The sequence below is a fragment of the Pristis pectinata genome, chromosome 10 (assembly GCF_009764475.1).
Source record: "Pristis pectinata isolate sPriPec2 chromosome 10, sPriPec2.1.pri, whole genome shotgun sequence".
Lineage (NCBI taxonomy): Eukaryota > Metazoa > Chordata > Chondrichthyes > Rhinopristiformes > Pristidae > Pristis > Pristis pectinata.
In genome coordinates this window covers 10,804,073-10,820,141 of record NC_067414.1, presented here as the reverse complement: position 1 = coordinate 10,820,141, position 16,069 = coordinate 10,804,073, and the positions used below count along the sequence as shown (strand labels likewise).

General features: G+C 39.9%; 1 protein-coding gene across 3 annotated transcripts in view; it reads right to left on the bottom strand.

Moving 5' to 3' along the window:
- lyst (lysosomal trafficking regulator) overlaps positions 1-16,069 on the bottom strand; it is a 176,873-nt gene that overhangs the window by 135,618 nt on the left and 25,186 nt on the right. For 2 of the 3 annotated variants that reach the window (XM_052024060.1, XM_052024062.1), the window contains exon 2: positions 6,024-6,115. In XM_052024060.1, the coding sequence (XP_051880020.1) occupies positions 6,024-6,115 (92 nt within the window). Of the gene's footprint in view, positions 1-6,023; positions 6,116-9,348; positions 9,493-16,069 lie in introns of all 3 variants that reach the window. The other variant, XM_052024061.1, reaches the window with a different exon arrangement.

The following is a 16,069-nucleotide window of genomic DNA, read 5'->3' as shown; positions in this document are numbered from 1 at the left end:
CCCAGCAACAATGAAGGTGCAGCAATACAATTCCAAGCCTGGATGGTGTACAACTTGGAGAGAAACCTATAAGTGGTGGTGTTCCCATGCACCTACTGCCCTTTTCCTTCTGGAGTAGTGTTAGGGACTATTCTGGAGTAATGAAATTATGGATAGCAGATTAGTTAAAATGAGAACCAGTCTTCAAGAAATAAAACCTGTTCACAATTTAACTTCAACTGATACTTTAAGGCTATTGAAACAAATCATTGGATGTGGGACATTCTGATTCTGTCCCATTGAAACTTACACAGGGGAAGACAATAGATGAACGTTCATGTTAATTGGCAGTCATTGAAAAATTCAGGATGAGATCAGGGAAGGCATTAAATGGCCATCTCTTGTATTAGCACATTGTTAAAGGCATATTGGTATTGGTTTATTATTGTCACTTGTACAGAGGTACAGTGTAAAACTTGTCTTGCATACCATTCATACAGATCAATTCATTACATAGTGCATTGAGGTAGTACAGGGTAAAACAATAAAAGAATACAAAGTAAAGTGTCACAGCTACAGAGAAAGTGCAGTGCAGGCAGACAATAAGGTGCAAGGCTATGATGAGGTAGATTGTGAGGTCAAGAGTCCATTTTACCATACATGGGAACTGTCCAATAGTCTTATAACAGCAGAATAGAAGCTGTCCTTGAGCCTTATGATATGTGCCCTCAGGCTCCTCTATCTTCTGCTTGATGAGAGAGGGGAGAAGAGAGAATATCCTGGGTGGGTGGGGTCTTTGATTATGCTGGCTGCTTCACCAAGGCAGCAACAGAGTCCATGGAGGGCAGGCTGGTTTCTGTGATTTGCTGGGCTGTGTCCACAACTTTCTGCAGTTTCTTGCAGTCCCAGGCAGAGCAGTTGCCATATCCCTGCCACTTAATGCACAATTCGGGACAGATCTGTTTTGTCACTTAATATTCTGGCTAGTTGTATATTTAGGGAGCCATCCCTCAACACTAACAAATGGGGTATATTTTGGGTGTCTGGAGTTTGTGCTCAGAGGCTTTCAGAACAGACACCAGCACTGAATATTCAAAGGAGTTCTGCTAGTTGGGATGTGCTCCCATTATAAATATATAATTCTGCAGTTACCTAACTATATTCAAAAGATTAAAGTAGGTGATTATAGACATTGAAACTGTAGTTAATAGTTATCTTTGTATTTAAACAGTATAAACAGTGTGTCAAGAGAGATGCTCTTAGACACTCTCTCCAGAAGATCTGCTGTGTGAATAAAGACTATATCTCCCAGTTGCAGCTTCCATGTAGCTCAGTTTAGTCAGTCACAACAAGTAGAGTCATGGGTGTGAGAGGTATTGTTGCATTAGACTGAGTAATTGAAGTGCAGTATTATGCACTGGAGGTAATGGTGGGAGTGAATGTTTAAGGTGGTAAATGAGGTGCCAATCAAGTGGGTGAGGGACTCAACTATGGTAATCCCATTGAAAATCTTGTGTTACATGTCACTAATATGTACATGTCCAAATATTGTCTGGAACTTGCAGAGACAGTTTCATTTTCTGAAGAGTTGTAAAAGGAAATGAACATTTGCAATTGATTGCAAACATCCCCATTTCAGATCTTAGGGTGGAAGAAATGTTATTGACAAAGCAGCTGAAGATGGTTTAGTCTAGGGCATTGCTCTGAGGCACTCCTGTTATGATGTCCAGTACTGCAGCTTCACCAAGGAATCATTTTTATGCATGCCATTTGTTGCTGCAGCATGTCACTGCACTCCTCAGAGAAGCATGGCTGATTCCCTAGTTTGAATGTAATGGTAGCATGGGATATGTTGGGCCATAAGGTTAACAACTGTGATGAATACAATTCTGCTGCTGCCAGTGGCCCACAGCTTATGGATGCCAATCTTTAGCTGCTGGGTCTGTTCTGAAACACTCTTGTGATGTTTTTCACCATCATTTTGTTAAATTTTGCCCATTTAACAAGATAGGTTAGCATAACGCTATTACAGCGCCAGCGAGCCGGGTTCAGTTATAGCCACAGTCTGCAAGGAGTTTGTACATTCTCCCCACATCTACATGAGTCTCCTCCGAGTATTCCGGTTTCCTCCCACATTCCAAAGACGTACGGGTTAAGAAATTGTGAGGCTGCCCCCAGAACACTCTACGCAAAACTGCATTTCACTGTGTGTTTCAATGTACATGTGAATAATAAAGATATCTTATAATAGTGCACCATGACACAATAAGAGGCGAATCTTCACTCCCATTAGCAAACCCCAATTCTTATGGAAGAGTAAAAAAGTTGCCACTTCAGATCAAAGACACTGTTGGAACTCTTACAGCATTGCCAACATTGTAGTTCAAATATAAAAGCCATATCCCCTTCTGCTCTTCTTTTCCTGTTACTCATCTTCTCTACCTACCTTCCTCCTACCCCTCTCTCAGCAGCAACAATTAAAGTAGTTGACACTTCACAAGTAGAGTGCTGGATAGGACCATTGTAAAAGAAAAAAAGCATTCTGTAGCACATAAGTTGCCGTTTAAGTACATTGAGTCTATTACAGCACTGATAGAACCCTAATCTCTTCCAGTTGCAAGAGCTAGTTCAACTGTGTCTCACTAACTGACTCTTAGATTTGAATAGCTGCTGCACCCTCATTATTGCTAAAGCCTGTAACTAGATCTTCACTGATTTGATTAACAGTCACCCATGTTCAAAGATAACTGCCCACCATATAGTCAAAACTTAAGAAACCAATGCCAGCCATTGAGCTCCCCATGTCTGTTCAGCCAAACAATAACATCATGGCCCATCTTTTATCTCAGCACCATTCTCATGCCCCATGTCCCTCAATATCTAAATATCTATTTAACTGGAGAAATCGCATTTGTACTAAGCAGCTTAGTTTCTCCCAGGTTTGCAGTTTTCTCCCAATTCCCCTTCAAGCAAGTAATTCCCTTTTTAAAAGAATTTCTACTTTAATAGACATCTGTGGCAATTTCCCCAATCTAACCATGCCACAAACTTCCCCTTAAAACTATACATCTAGTTAGCACTTCACTGATCATGGAGAAACAACAGATCCTATTGCAATCTTCGAGAATCACAACGACAATCACAGGTGAACTGCCAAATTCCTCATTTTTAAATGGGGAGGGGAAACTCTAACTTCTCAAATCCCTGCAAAGCTTTATTCTTGGCAATATCTGGTGCATACATTTTAGTGTAGTACTCACAAAGTCTGAGGTAATAATCCCAAGAACCAAAATGAGACTAGATAATTAAAATATTTTTAATTACTTTCTTCAATTATTAATGATTGACCTTTGTGGCATAGAGAACAGTAATTGAGGCAGCAATTTGGAATAAACAAATTTATAATTTCATATCATATGAAATTATGGAAAGGTAGAGATTTGGAATTGTCTCAACAAATTCCAATGTGTAAACATAACTTTTTACAGTATTTAATTCTGCAACAAAATTCTCTTTTTACATTCACATTTCATTTGTGAATGATATTAGTTTCATCCTTCATTACAAACAAAACAGTTTTGTATCTCTATTTTCCTGCAAACTGCATCACAGCTCAGGTTCGATATTGACAGAATTTTAGCACGAATCAAACTACAAAAATTTGCAAGTTTAAATCACTACCAGATTTTCAAATTCATAGCTAAGTTGCCATATAAAATTCAACATTTAAGTGAATATGTAGGGAGATCACATATAACTGTAGAAATAATAGGATTGTAATAGTAGGTGATTTTAACTTCCCCAATATTGACAGGGACAGTGCTAAGGGTTCAGATAGTGCATAATTTGTTATGTGCGTCCAGAAAAGTTTTCTCAAGCAATATATAGATGGCCTACTAGCGAGGGGGCAATACTCGACCTCCTCTTGTAAAATGAAGCAGGGCAAGTAACTGAAGTATCAGTGGGGGAGTATTTTGAGACCAGTGACCATAATTCTATGCTTTAAGATAGTTAGGGAAAGAGATGGGACTGGTCCAAAAGTTAAAATCCTAAATTGGGGCAAGGCCAATTTTGAAGGCATTAGAAAAGAACTTGCAAAGGTTGATTGGGAAAGGCTGACATCTGGCAAGTGGGGGGTGGCTTTTAAAAGTGAGATAGAGAATTCAGAGTTAACATGTTTCTGTTAGAGTGAAGGGCAAGGCCGTCAGGATTAGGGAATCCTTGCTGATGAGGGATATTGAGACTTCAGTCAGGAAAAAGGAGGCATAAATCAGGAATAGGCATGTAGGATCAATCAAATTCCTTAAGGAGCTGAAGAGGCTTGCAGAAGTACACATCAGAAGGGCAAAAAGGGGACAAGAGATTTCCTTGGTAAAGAAGAATTCTAAGAGATTCTATAAGTATTAAGAGGAAAGGGGTAACTAGGGAAGAGGTTAGGTTTCCTTAAGGATCAGTGTGATTGTTCTTGTGTGGAATGAACAGGAGATGGGCAGGGTCTTAAATAAATACTTCTCTGCTATACTTACTGTGGAGAAACTCATGGAAGCTGGAGAATTCAGGGAATAGAACAGTGATATCTTGAAACACATTAATATTAAGAAAGATGGTATTGGTGGTCTTGAGACCACCCTAGATAAATCCCCAGAGCCTGACCAAGTATACCCTAGGACATTGTGGGAAGCAAGGAAAGAAATTGCTGGAGCTCTGGGAGAGATTTTTGTATCTTCTTTAGCCATGGGTGAGCTACCGGAAGACTGGAAGGTGGCTAATGTCATGCCTTTATTTAAGAAGGGCTACAAGGACAAGCCAGGGAACTACTGGCCAACAAACCCAACATCTCTAACAAATTTATAATCCACTTGCAAAGGAACAATCTTGGTACATTTTAGTGAAGAATCATCATAGAATCCACTTGCAAAGGAACAATCTTGGTACATTTTAGTGAAGAATCATCATAGAATTATAAAGGAATCAGATCTTCCTAAGTGCTCAGCAAGCAAGCCAAAGACTGCTTAAATATTAAGCAACTTCAAATGTAACAGTAGATGCTGCTTAATATTTCATTCCAGCCACTCATTTTGGATATAGCCATGGGTTCCATCCTGACATCTTGGACACTACCCTGGACTCAAAGTTAACCAAGATAAAGAAAACTGACACGTCTCCAAGAGGATAAACTGACATTTGTCAACTAGAAAAACAGCAATGCAACTTGTACTCTTTCTGGTACCAAACACAGGGTTTTGATATCCCATCTTGGCACATTGGGTGAGACAGGTGTTCTAGACTGTTTGATTTAATCCAATCCAAGTTTACAATGCAATAAATGATAACCAGGGTTAACAGACCTGGCCTACATCAGCTCTAACTGAGCAGAAAATAAAACTCATGATTTGAGTAACAAACAAATCAGAAATATTTATCAAATCACACAAGGCCTGAACTTTAGCAGTATATTACTCTAACACTGGCAAAACTGAAGTAACCATAGTAAAGTAATCCTGTTGCGCCAGTTTAAATTCTTATCTTCACATTTACCCAAGGAACCTTCTTGGGGTAGCTTCCCTCATTTACTCCTCTCCGCAATACGCCCATCCCCAACCCACTCGCCATTCTCTATTCGTCCTGGTGACTACCACCTTCCTGCTGCGCTGCCCCTCCCAGTCCTCCAATCTCACTGGAGATTAGGAGAAAGAAAAATTAGGTGGAGGACAGTGGGAGGGGGAGGTAATAAAGCCCCAGAATTGAAAGAATGTACACATTCTCATGTGCTGTGGTGGGAGGAGAGGGAGGCCATTAATGAACTAAAACACGGAATATTTAAAAGTTGAAATGGTTCGTTTCCAGGGGCCATTGGTCACCAAGGACAACAGGGGAGAAGACTTGGTCTGGGATAAGCTACAGCAATCAAAAATTTGGATAAATACAAGTTTAAAGGTGAGCAGAAAGTGCAAAGACCTTCCTATCAGCCATTCAAGATGCAAACTAATCAACTTTCCTCCAGCTGGCAAGCGATGTATAGCACTTCAAAAAAAAATACTAACCAGAACTTGATGGCTTCAGTTGCATTCAGATTTCCTTTGTGGCTATAATAGTGAAAAAGTGTGAGGAACTTCTCCAGGCAGTCAATTTTGACCTATATAAAGAAAACAGAATTCATAAATTTCAACACAAGAAATTATACTCAATGGACCTAAAATTGCCTTACTAGCAAAGTACATAATGTACCTCATTTTTATTTGAGGGAAATTAATTATAACAACACAGAACTCAAACTGTACAAAACACTCAAAGAGAACAGTTTGACTTTCAGGCCAACTTCAAATATAGAGAGCAAAACCATTAAAGAAAACATCTGAATGCAAATGTATGTCATATCATCGGTGTGTTAACAAATTTAACGTGGGAAAGTAGTTCCTAGGGTTGGGGAATCAAGAACTAGAGGGCATAGGTTTAAGGTGAGAGGGGAGAGATTTAGTAGGAACCTGAGGGGCAATTTTTTCCACCCAGAATATGGAATGAGCCGCCAGAAGTCATCATTAAGGCAGGTACATTACCAACATTTAAAAGGTACTTGAACAGGTACATGGATAGGAAAGATTTAGAGAGATATAGGCTAAATGGGATCTTGGTCAGCATGGACCAGTTGGGCTGAAGGGCCTGTTTCCATATTGTATGACTCTACGACTCCACAGTTTCAGAACAAAAGTAGTAGAAACCAACATGGCATCTCAAGTCTGTTCTGCCATTCAAAAGATCAATGCAGATCTTCTACTTTAACTCCACATCCCACACTATCCCTTGAATACCCAAAATTCAACTGACCTCTGTTTTACATGCTCAACAAATCTGCATCAACAGCCATGCAAAATAATTTCTGATCACTAGTCCAAGTGGATAGTAAGTTTAAACTAAATTTTGCTTGATTCAGTTTCCTTAAAAATACAGAATGTTTTGTGGTTTTAAGATTCCAAAAACCAAAGAGATCAGATGTTTAGAAAAAGTTATTACCTAGCATGTCTATAACAGCTTTGATCGTGGGCTTGCCACAGCAAAATTCAGTGGCTGCAAGGACCCAAGGCATGACCGATCAACCCTGACAGACTGCACTTCACCTGGTGCGCCACTGAGGAAGATAGAGTTGAGTTCAGGATCTGTGCTGGCTCCAGTGAGATTGGAGGACTGAGAGGGTGTTGTGTGAAATCGTTCTTTTCTCTCTTAAGGATCAAGGACTCTGGACACGAGCTTTGTAGACCAAAACTAGTTTAATCACAAAGGCAAATGCGGGACAGAATGAATGGGAACAGACACACGCTCACCCACGCACAGGATACGACAAACCCAAGAGGGGAATCGCAACTGGGGTAAAATACACACACACACACAGATACAAACAAGCACACAATAACAATGTACAACTTCAGGATATAACACTTCAATGCCTGTCCCACACTAACATTGGCCCTTAACGCTCCCTGAGTCTGAGTAAAACGCTCCCTGACAATGTGGTGATGCACTCTTACCAATGACCTCTGCAGCATTGTCTCACTACTCCTGGGGTCGTCGAAGAGGAAGGGCTAGGGGATTGCAGCCCTTTTTATGGTGTTAGGAGGCTGGGTGGAGCCTCACTATTGTGATTTAAATGAGCCAATGGTCAGGCAAGTTCAGAGACAAAAGGTACTCTCACACCCAATGGTCAAACAAGTTCAGAGACGAAAGGTACTCTCACAACTGAGGGATGGGTGGAGCCACACCTTGATTGACAGTGGTATAACTTCTGATCTGAGGAGCAATGCTGTCCTCCGGTCAGCGTCGTTACTGTCATGTGACAGCCATGTGGATTTCTCACAACAGAGGGGCAGCACAGCAGGAAGGTGGTAGTCACCAGGACGAATAGAGAATGGCGAGTGGGTTGGGGATGGGAATATTGCGGAGGGGAATAAATGAGGGAAGCTCCCCCGAGAAGGTTCCAACTCCCAGGCTGAGGCACGCTCAAGCAGTAGCAGTATTAAATCATAATTGTTTTGAAAGCGCCCTACAACAGGCACACGTCAGAGCAATGTGATCTAACTTTTAATTGTGCAGGCAAAGGAACGTTGCACAGGGAATTATGTAATTTCATGCAATTTTGAAATTTGACTTGAATTTTGCTCTGAATTGTTAGCTCAAATAGTGTAATATTGTTCGAGATGCTGTGCTTCAGTTGATGTTAAATTAAACAGACCGTTCAACAAATTGAAATCCAAGTTAAAGATATAGGTGACATTACTTGAAATACAGAAATTTTCCAGCATTTGTCTTTTCTAATGTCCTTCCCTGAACCAGTAACTTTAGTGTTTGGTCATTCATCACATTATTTTTTTTCATGGGATATTGAAGTTTAGTTATTTACCAGAATATTTGAAACTCTAACATTGAGATATTTAAGATTTGACAGAAGACAACAGAAATGAAAATGGTTCACACACATCACCACCTCAAGTACTATTTGCAACCGGAAGGGCCTGGCTGAATTTCTGAACTGCAAATAATCTCAATCGCATTCCACTCTGATAATAAATTGATTTTCACGTACATTGTATGAAAAGCCAGCACTAGAGGTACACATTTCTCAGATATTTTTCCACATCATAATTCCACATTGAGCTTATTGCCAACTTGAAAGTGATTGTAATATTCAAATAATTCTTATAATTCTACCAATATGGTTATTCAAATCATGAGCCAATGGAATGGCAGGTAAAACTATTACTTTCCTCAACCTTGATAAAATCAAGTAATTCTAGCTACCGTGGCCCATTTAGACCTCCACTTCACTTGGATTCTAATGTTTAAGGTAAGAGCAGAAAAGGATACATTTCTTTTGCCAACGGAAGCGAAGAATGTAAAAATTATATAAAGCTCAACTGCATAAGATGATTTCTAGCAAAGTTCAGAAAACAATGGAAAGACTTAGAAAAGGTTAAATTGAATGATAATACTAAAGGTTGAAAATTGTCTTTATAGAGTAAATAAAAATTGGAGGAAAATAGCAAAGGAAACTTGGTAAGTGAACCTAGACACCACTTCTGAAACTCACAAGATCAGTATTTTTGCTTGAATTGTAGTATTTGAATTATTGATTTTTGAAATTTTCCAATATAGCTCTTCAGGCTGGAAGTTTGGCTCTTAACTGCAGTGACTCTCAATCTTTTCCATTTAAGCTGAGGAGAATTATTATACCCCTAAATAATGCTGGTAGTATATCAGTTACCCTGCCAAGTAAAAAGCAAATCAAACTTAAATTACACTGTCAAGCTCAGGCTCCATGAATGAGAACTGCTGCTGCATTGTTAAAACACCATCATGAAGCACAAAACAAAGACTCACCATGGACTGAGCTGATCACTTACGAAGCCCTCTCCAAGAAATAGTGAAACATCACAGAATGAAACAAACTGGAAAAATGTCTGTTGCCCCTTTTGTCTTTATTACTGTCAATCTTGCAAAGGTGTCACTGATAGCAGCAGTCATCTTAAAAAGAAGGGAATGAGAATAGTTGAATGAAAAATAATTGGAAGAGATTATGCTAATAGAGCAAGTCAGGTAGAAATTAGATAAATGAAGAACATCTTGAGATAAACAGTGAGAAGTTAGAATGAACTAGGTGGCAGACTAAAGTAATGAATGGAACTTTTCTGGTGGACTTAATTATTTTCAAAACTGAATTTTTGGATATTAAGGGAATAAGGGATATGGAACCTCCATGGGAAAGTTGAGGTTAATCAGTCACAATCTTACTAACTGGTGAACCAAGCCCTATTTCTAACATCTTATGTAAAACTGAACACATAATATTGCCAGCACAAGAAAATCATCCACTCCATTATTCTTATACCACACTTCATGATGGCTGGAAAACCTTGTATTCTTAATACTTCCTGCTCATCCTTAAATTGCATACATGTAACAGGTACTGCATAAGATTCATAATTTACTATGAAACCATCATAATTCTTTCTCATTATATCCATACTTTTAAATATATCTACAATCACAATTCACAACATGCTTAAATAATAAATCACCCAAATACTCTCCAGGTTAAGTCAAGGTATTTCTTCTATCAAACAGGGGGAGGGGGTGGGGGACTCCGGGGTTCAATTTTACTGCAACAAATCAGTAGCTGTGGATAATCAATAGGCCATGACAAAATAAATTAGAAAAACTAACCAAATTGTTTCACCTTGGTGAAATTGATGAGAATCTTCCCTTTGTGGAAGAAGGTTACAAGATCAGGTAAGAGACTTTATGTATTCTGTGGCAAGTGATTCACCACCAACTCTCCAAAGTCTTAACCCACATTGAAGTGCAGCATTGTTTGAGGTGCTGGGTTTCAGATAGGATTAAATCAAGCTATCAACTGGTTGAAATGGGTAAATAACCAGAAATTTTTCAGATGCCCAACTCACTATTCTTCTTTCTATCAATACCACAAAAAGTATAACCAAGTCATTCACCTCATTGTGTTTTTGTTATACATATGGGATCTTTCCATTTGGTAGTTTATCAGTACTTTTAAGCAATACACTTTGCAATGTCGCTGTAAGACTTAACAAGGCCATAGAAATGAAAACTTGGAGCTACACTCACCATCAAGCCCATTCTAACAGCAACAGCAAAGGTCTTATAAATTTGCAAACAAAATATATTATCAAATTCCTTCTTACAATGGTAGAGTATTTTACTGAGTACAGAAACAAAGTGTCTCATAAACTAAATTATTTTTATTCATTTGCAACGATATTTAAAACAAATATAACTTAACGATATAACAAAATAAAAATGTTTTTGCATGGGGCGCTAGCAAGGTCAACATTTTATGGCCATTCCTATTGCAGTGGGAGCTGCATTTTTGAACTGCCATGTAGAAGGTGGAAATATTTTGAAGTCAGATGGCAAGTCACATGCCACAGAATACAGTCTCTGACCTGCTCTTGAAATCACTGTACTTATGTGGCTGTTGAAGCTACATTTCCAGTCAATGGTGAATTCCAGGATAATGTTTGTGGGATATGTCGAATGGAGGAGATGGTGATTGCCAGGTATTGTGTGGTACAAACCATGGAATGTGGACTCAGTATGTGAAAGAATGATAAATGAAAGAAAACTAAATTATGACACTCACACAATTACTTGTTTTACATTTTACAAGGCAACTTTTGAGTTGTCGAGTTTTCGAAATTGTTCTTGCAATTTTTGCCATAGTAGCAAGTTACAAAGTATTCTTTCCTCTTAGGGTATTCTCTCAGGGCGGAAGATGCCTTGCATTCATTCCAGCTCAGAGTTCTGAGGTGGCTAAAGAGGCAATATGGCACCCAGAGTCTCTGCCAGAGGTGGGGCAGGAAGTGCTCGACAGAGCAGATGGTGCATGTTATGGGATGCAATGCCCTGCTTCCCGTTTCTGCTGGGCCTCTGCAGGGTCCTGAAGGGAGTCAGGGTTCTCAGGGCCATCCGGGACATACCCCTCTATTGTGAGCAGTCACCAGCCACGGTTTCCCATAAGTTGTAGAGGGTATTATACTTTTTTTTTCCACAGCGACTTTGAGAAGATCCATGACTACTGGATTACCAGACACTTCAGTACCTCAAATGAACCATTAAAATCTGTAAGACTAAGAAACACAAAAAAGTGCAAGTTTACCAAATGACAATAAATCTTATGTTTTAAGAACATAGTAAATTAAAAAAAGGCCACATGGTCCCACAAGCCTGCTCCACTATTCAGTAAGATCATGGATGACAAAAATTAAAGTAACTTCAGATTCTGGAAATCTGAAATAAAAATGGAAAATGCTAGAAATACTCAGCAAGTTAGACAGCACCTGTGGAAAGGGAAAAAGGGAAACAGAGAAAAGTAAGCTAGTTTCAAGTTGCAGAGATGGCAATGGGGAAAAATGAATAGGATAAAGGGAATATCAGTGACAGGATGAAGCCAGGAGTGCCAGAGTTCTTGCAGTCTATGGGCTAATTGGGGGGGGGGGGGGGGGGGGCACGACTGAGAATACAAAGTGTAAAATGCTATGAAATGCAGGGCTGTGGGATATGGGAACAGGTTGGGCTGAGCTAACGGAAGGAAAAAAACTGTGCTAATGTCACACTATGATCATTTTCATCTAGATTTCAGCATCTGCAGTCCTTTATTTCTCTGAGCTGATGTCACAGATGACTTGCAACAGAAATGGTTAGTTCCAATATAGCAAAAGCAAGTTACCTGAAGTTCTAGAATTAAATAGAGTCCAGAATTGAAACATGCCCAGAGAGATGAGGTCCTGTTTCTCAAAATTGCATTGGGCCTCATTATCACTGTTCAGGAGGCCACGGAGAGAAAGGCCAGAGTGGGAGTGGGATGAAGAACTAAAGTGGCAGGCAATACAAAGCTTAGGGTTGCCTCTGTGGACGTAACACAGATGCTCTGCAAGCAGTCACCAATCTGCATTCACATGTGACCTGATTTTGACTTCAACACTACTTTCTTGCTCGATCTCCATTATTCTAAACTTCAACATGGTAGAAATATCTGACCACCTCAGCCTTGATTCAATGACTTGGTGTCCCTAGAGAAGAGGATTCCTAAGGATCAGGACTTTTTCTGAACTTTGCCTTGAATGGCTGACACCCTTATTCTGCAGCTTCAGAATAGTCTTCTAATCTAAAGAGTAAATTTGACTGAATACCAGCCAAGTGGCGGAGACGTCAACTGTACTATCAAGTTGCACTTCCCAATAATTCATCAACGATTAGCTTGGTTTTGGCCAGGCCAAATCTGATCCAATTTGGCCCAAATATAGCCCAAAGAGCCAAATTTCAGAGGTGAGTCAAGAGTGACCATCCTTGACATCAATGTTGTGTTTGAGTGCAAGTGGCGCCAAGAATTCCTGGTAAAACTCAAGTCAATGGGCATTCCAATGACTAGAGTCACACCTCACATTAAGGAAGATGATTGCAGCTATTGAAAGTCAATCAGCCATCCCTGTAATGTCACTGCTGGAGCTACTCAAGACAGTATACTAAGCCTAGCCTGAAAATGAATAATTTTCTTTAAAAATGCACTTAATGCCATAACACCCCACTCAATACCATTCTTTCACAAAAGAATCAACTAATTTGGGAATTGAGGATTTTTATTAACTTTCATTTAGTAATTGCACATGTATTGAAAATCCACAATTAATTTAGTCACTGCAGCTGAAGTCTCTTAGTCACTCACCAATTATAACTAATTTCAGTCATGAGGCAAGGAGCAAATATTAATTCTGAGTTCAATGACTTGCTATTTATAAAATCTGCAATGCCCCACAGCAAAAAAACTGGTGCTATCACAAACTTAATCCTGCTTTTACTGGTCTAGTTTTATGTAGAAAGTCATTAAGTCCAATGGCAATGAATTAAAATATTATTTTTCTGTCACGAATGAACTCACATGTAACTTTCTCCGAAAGATTTATTTTGAGAATCAAATCTTCTATTTCCTTAGCTATTTTCTCTTCATATGCTGTTTTTCACCTGGTTTCATTTTAAGCCTTTATTAATGTTACTCTGAGCTGGCTAAAAAGTACACAATTAAGACGTAAGTAGTAAACAATTAGACTAGCAAGCACGGTAGTGTAGTGGTTAACGTTACGCTATTACAGCGCCAACAACCCAGGTTCAGTTCCGGTCACTGTCTATAAGGAGGTTATACGTTCTCCCTGTGTCTGCATGGGTCTGCTCCGGTTTCCTCCCACATTCTAAAGACGTAGAGGTTAGGAAGTTGTGGGCATGCTATGTTGGTGCCAGAAGCGTGGCAACACTTGCAGGCTGCCCCCAGAACACTCTACGCAAAAGATGCATTTCACTGTTTCACTGTACATGTGACTAATAAAGGTAGCTTATAAATGCCCACTATTATCCCGCATTCTAATTTGCAATCTAGTTCATGACCTTGAAACACTGGAATAGAAGTTTAACTTGAGAATGATGTACAATTCCATACCTTCTGGGGGAAATTACCAGAGTCCCTAAGAACAGTAGTCTATATCATGCTCTCGCAGTATTGTCTCCAAGTTTCTACTATACCAGATTTGAAGAGTAAAGGAAAGGAACTGATGACACTTCTAAATAATTCATTTTCAATGATTTGCAGATATAGCAAAGCTTAAGAGCTTCAATCTACTGCATCGTACATTGGTAGTACCTGGATTATTTATGCTTTTTCTCCACACCTTTTACTTAAAGCAGGTCTAGGAACAGAAGTAGACCATATACTCTCTAAGCCTACTCTGCTTTTCAACCAGATCTTGGTGATCTTCTATCTTAATACCCTCTTCTTTCCCTATACCCATATCCCTCAGTTCCTCCAATATCAGAATCCATCAGTTTTGAATGAAGTCAGTTTGATGAGTCCCTACAGCCCTCTGGTCTAGAGAATTCCAAATATTCACCACTCTCCTTGTTTCAGTCGGAAATGGTCTACCCCTTATTTTAGAACCATGACCCCTAATTCTGGGCTCCTCAATTAGGGCAAGCATCCTTATGGTATCTTCCTCGTTGAGCCCTCTTAAGAATTATCTATATTTCAACGTGATCACCCCTCTCTCTTCTAAACTCGAAAGAAGAGGCCTTGCATACACAATCACTCCTCAACTCCCATGAATCTGTTTGGTGAATCTTTGATACACTCCCCCTATGGAAAGTATATCCTTTTATAAGGGGAACACAAGTATATAAAGGGGAACAAAATTGTTCACAATGCTGAAGGTGGGCAGTGTTTTATTCCTAGTGGATTTGAGGTGTGGACACAATAGACCGCAGATGCTGGAATCAGGAACAAATCTGACCCTGATGCAGGGTCTCTACCCGGAATGTCAACTATTCCTTTGCCTCCACAGATGCTGCCGGACCCGCTGACTACCTCCAGCAGCGTTTTTTTTGCACTGAGATGTGATCTATTGTGGATCTGCTGTTAAGATCATAGTCTACTCTTAATCATTTCTTTATGGAGACATTGCTGTTGCCACTGTTGCTTTAGAACCAGGATGATGGAGATAAAGCAGATTCAACAACGGTCAGTCCAACAGTCATCAGTATCTGTCGTCGTGTGGGTGACATGAATATCCTTTGTTTTTTTGTTCAGATGCTGATATGATCAAACATCAAGAAATCTGGCCAGGAGTTATGTTTGGGCAGGAGTGCAACCCCTTGTTTTGAAACCATGACCCTGGTTCTGGACACAGAGGGAACATCACCCCAGCATGTATGTCGTCAAGCCTATAGAATTTTGTATGTTTCAGTGTTGGGACTGTTGCTGTTATGTAGCACATTGTTCACTACAGTTGATAAAACATTAGGCTGAACAGAAACAGAATAACAAACTTACATGTCATGGAAGTCCCAACAATTATGCCACAGTTATATACCAGTAGATTAAGAAATGTTATCACCTACAATGTACTTACATAGAACATGGAACAATTACAGCACAATTCAGGCCCTTCAGCCCACAAAGCTGTGCCAAACATGTCCCTACCCTAAAAATTACTAGGCTTACCCATAGCCCTCTATCTTACTCAGCTCCATGTACCTATCTAACAGTCTCTTGAAAGACCATATCATATCAGCCTCCACCACCGTTTCCGGCAGCCCATTCCACACACTCACCACTCTGAGTAAAAAAACTTACCCCTGACATCTCCTCTATATCTACTCCCCAGCACCTTAAACCTATGTCCTCTTGTGGCCACCAATTCAGCCCTGGGGAAAAGCCTCTGACTATCTACCCTATTAATACCTCTCATCATCTTATACACCTCTATCAGGTCCCCCCTCATCCTCCATCTCTCCAAGGAGAAAAGGCCGAGTTCCCTCAACCTGCTTTCATAAGGCATGCTCTGCATGCCAGGCAGCATCCTTGTAAATCTCCTCTGCACCCTCTCTATGGCTTCCACATCTTTCCTGTAGTGAGGCGACCAGAACTGAGCACAATACTCCAAGTGGGGTCTGACCAGGGACCTATATAGCTGCAACAATACCTCACGGCTCCTAAATTCAATTCCCCGATTGATGAAGGACA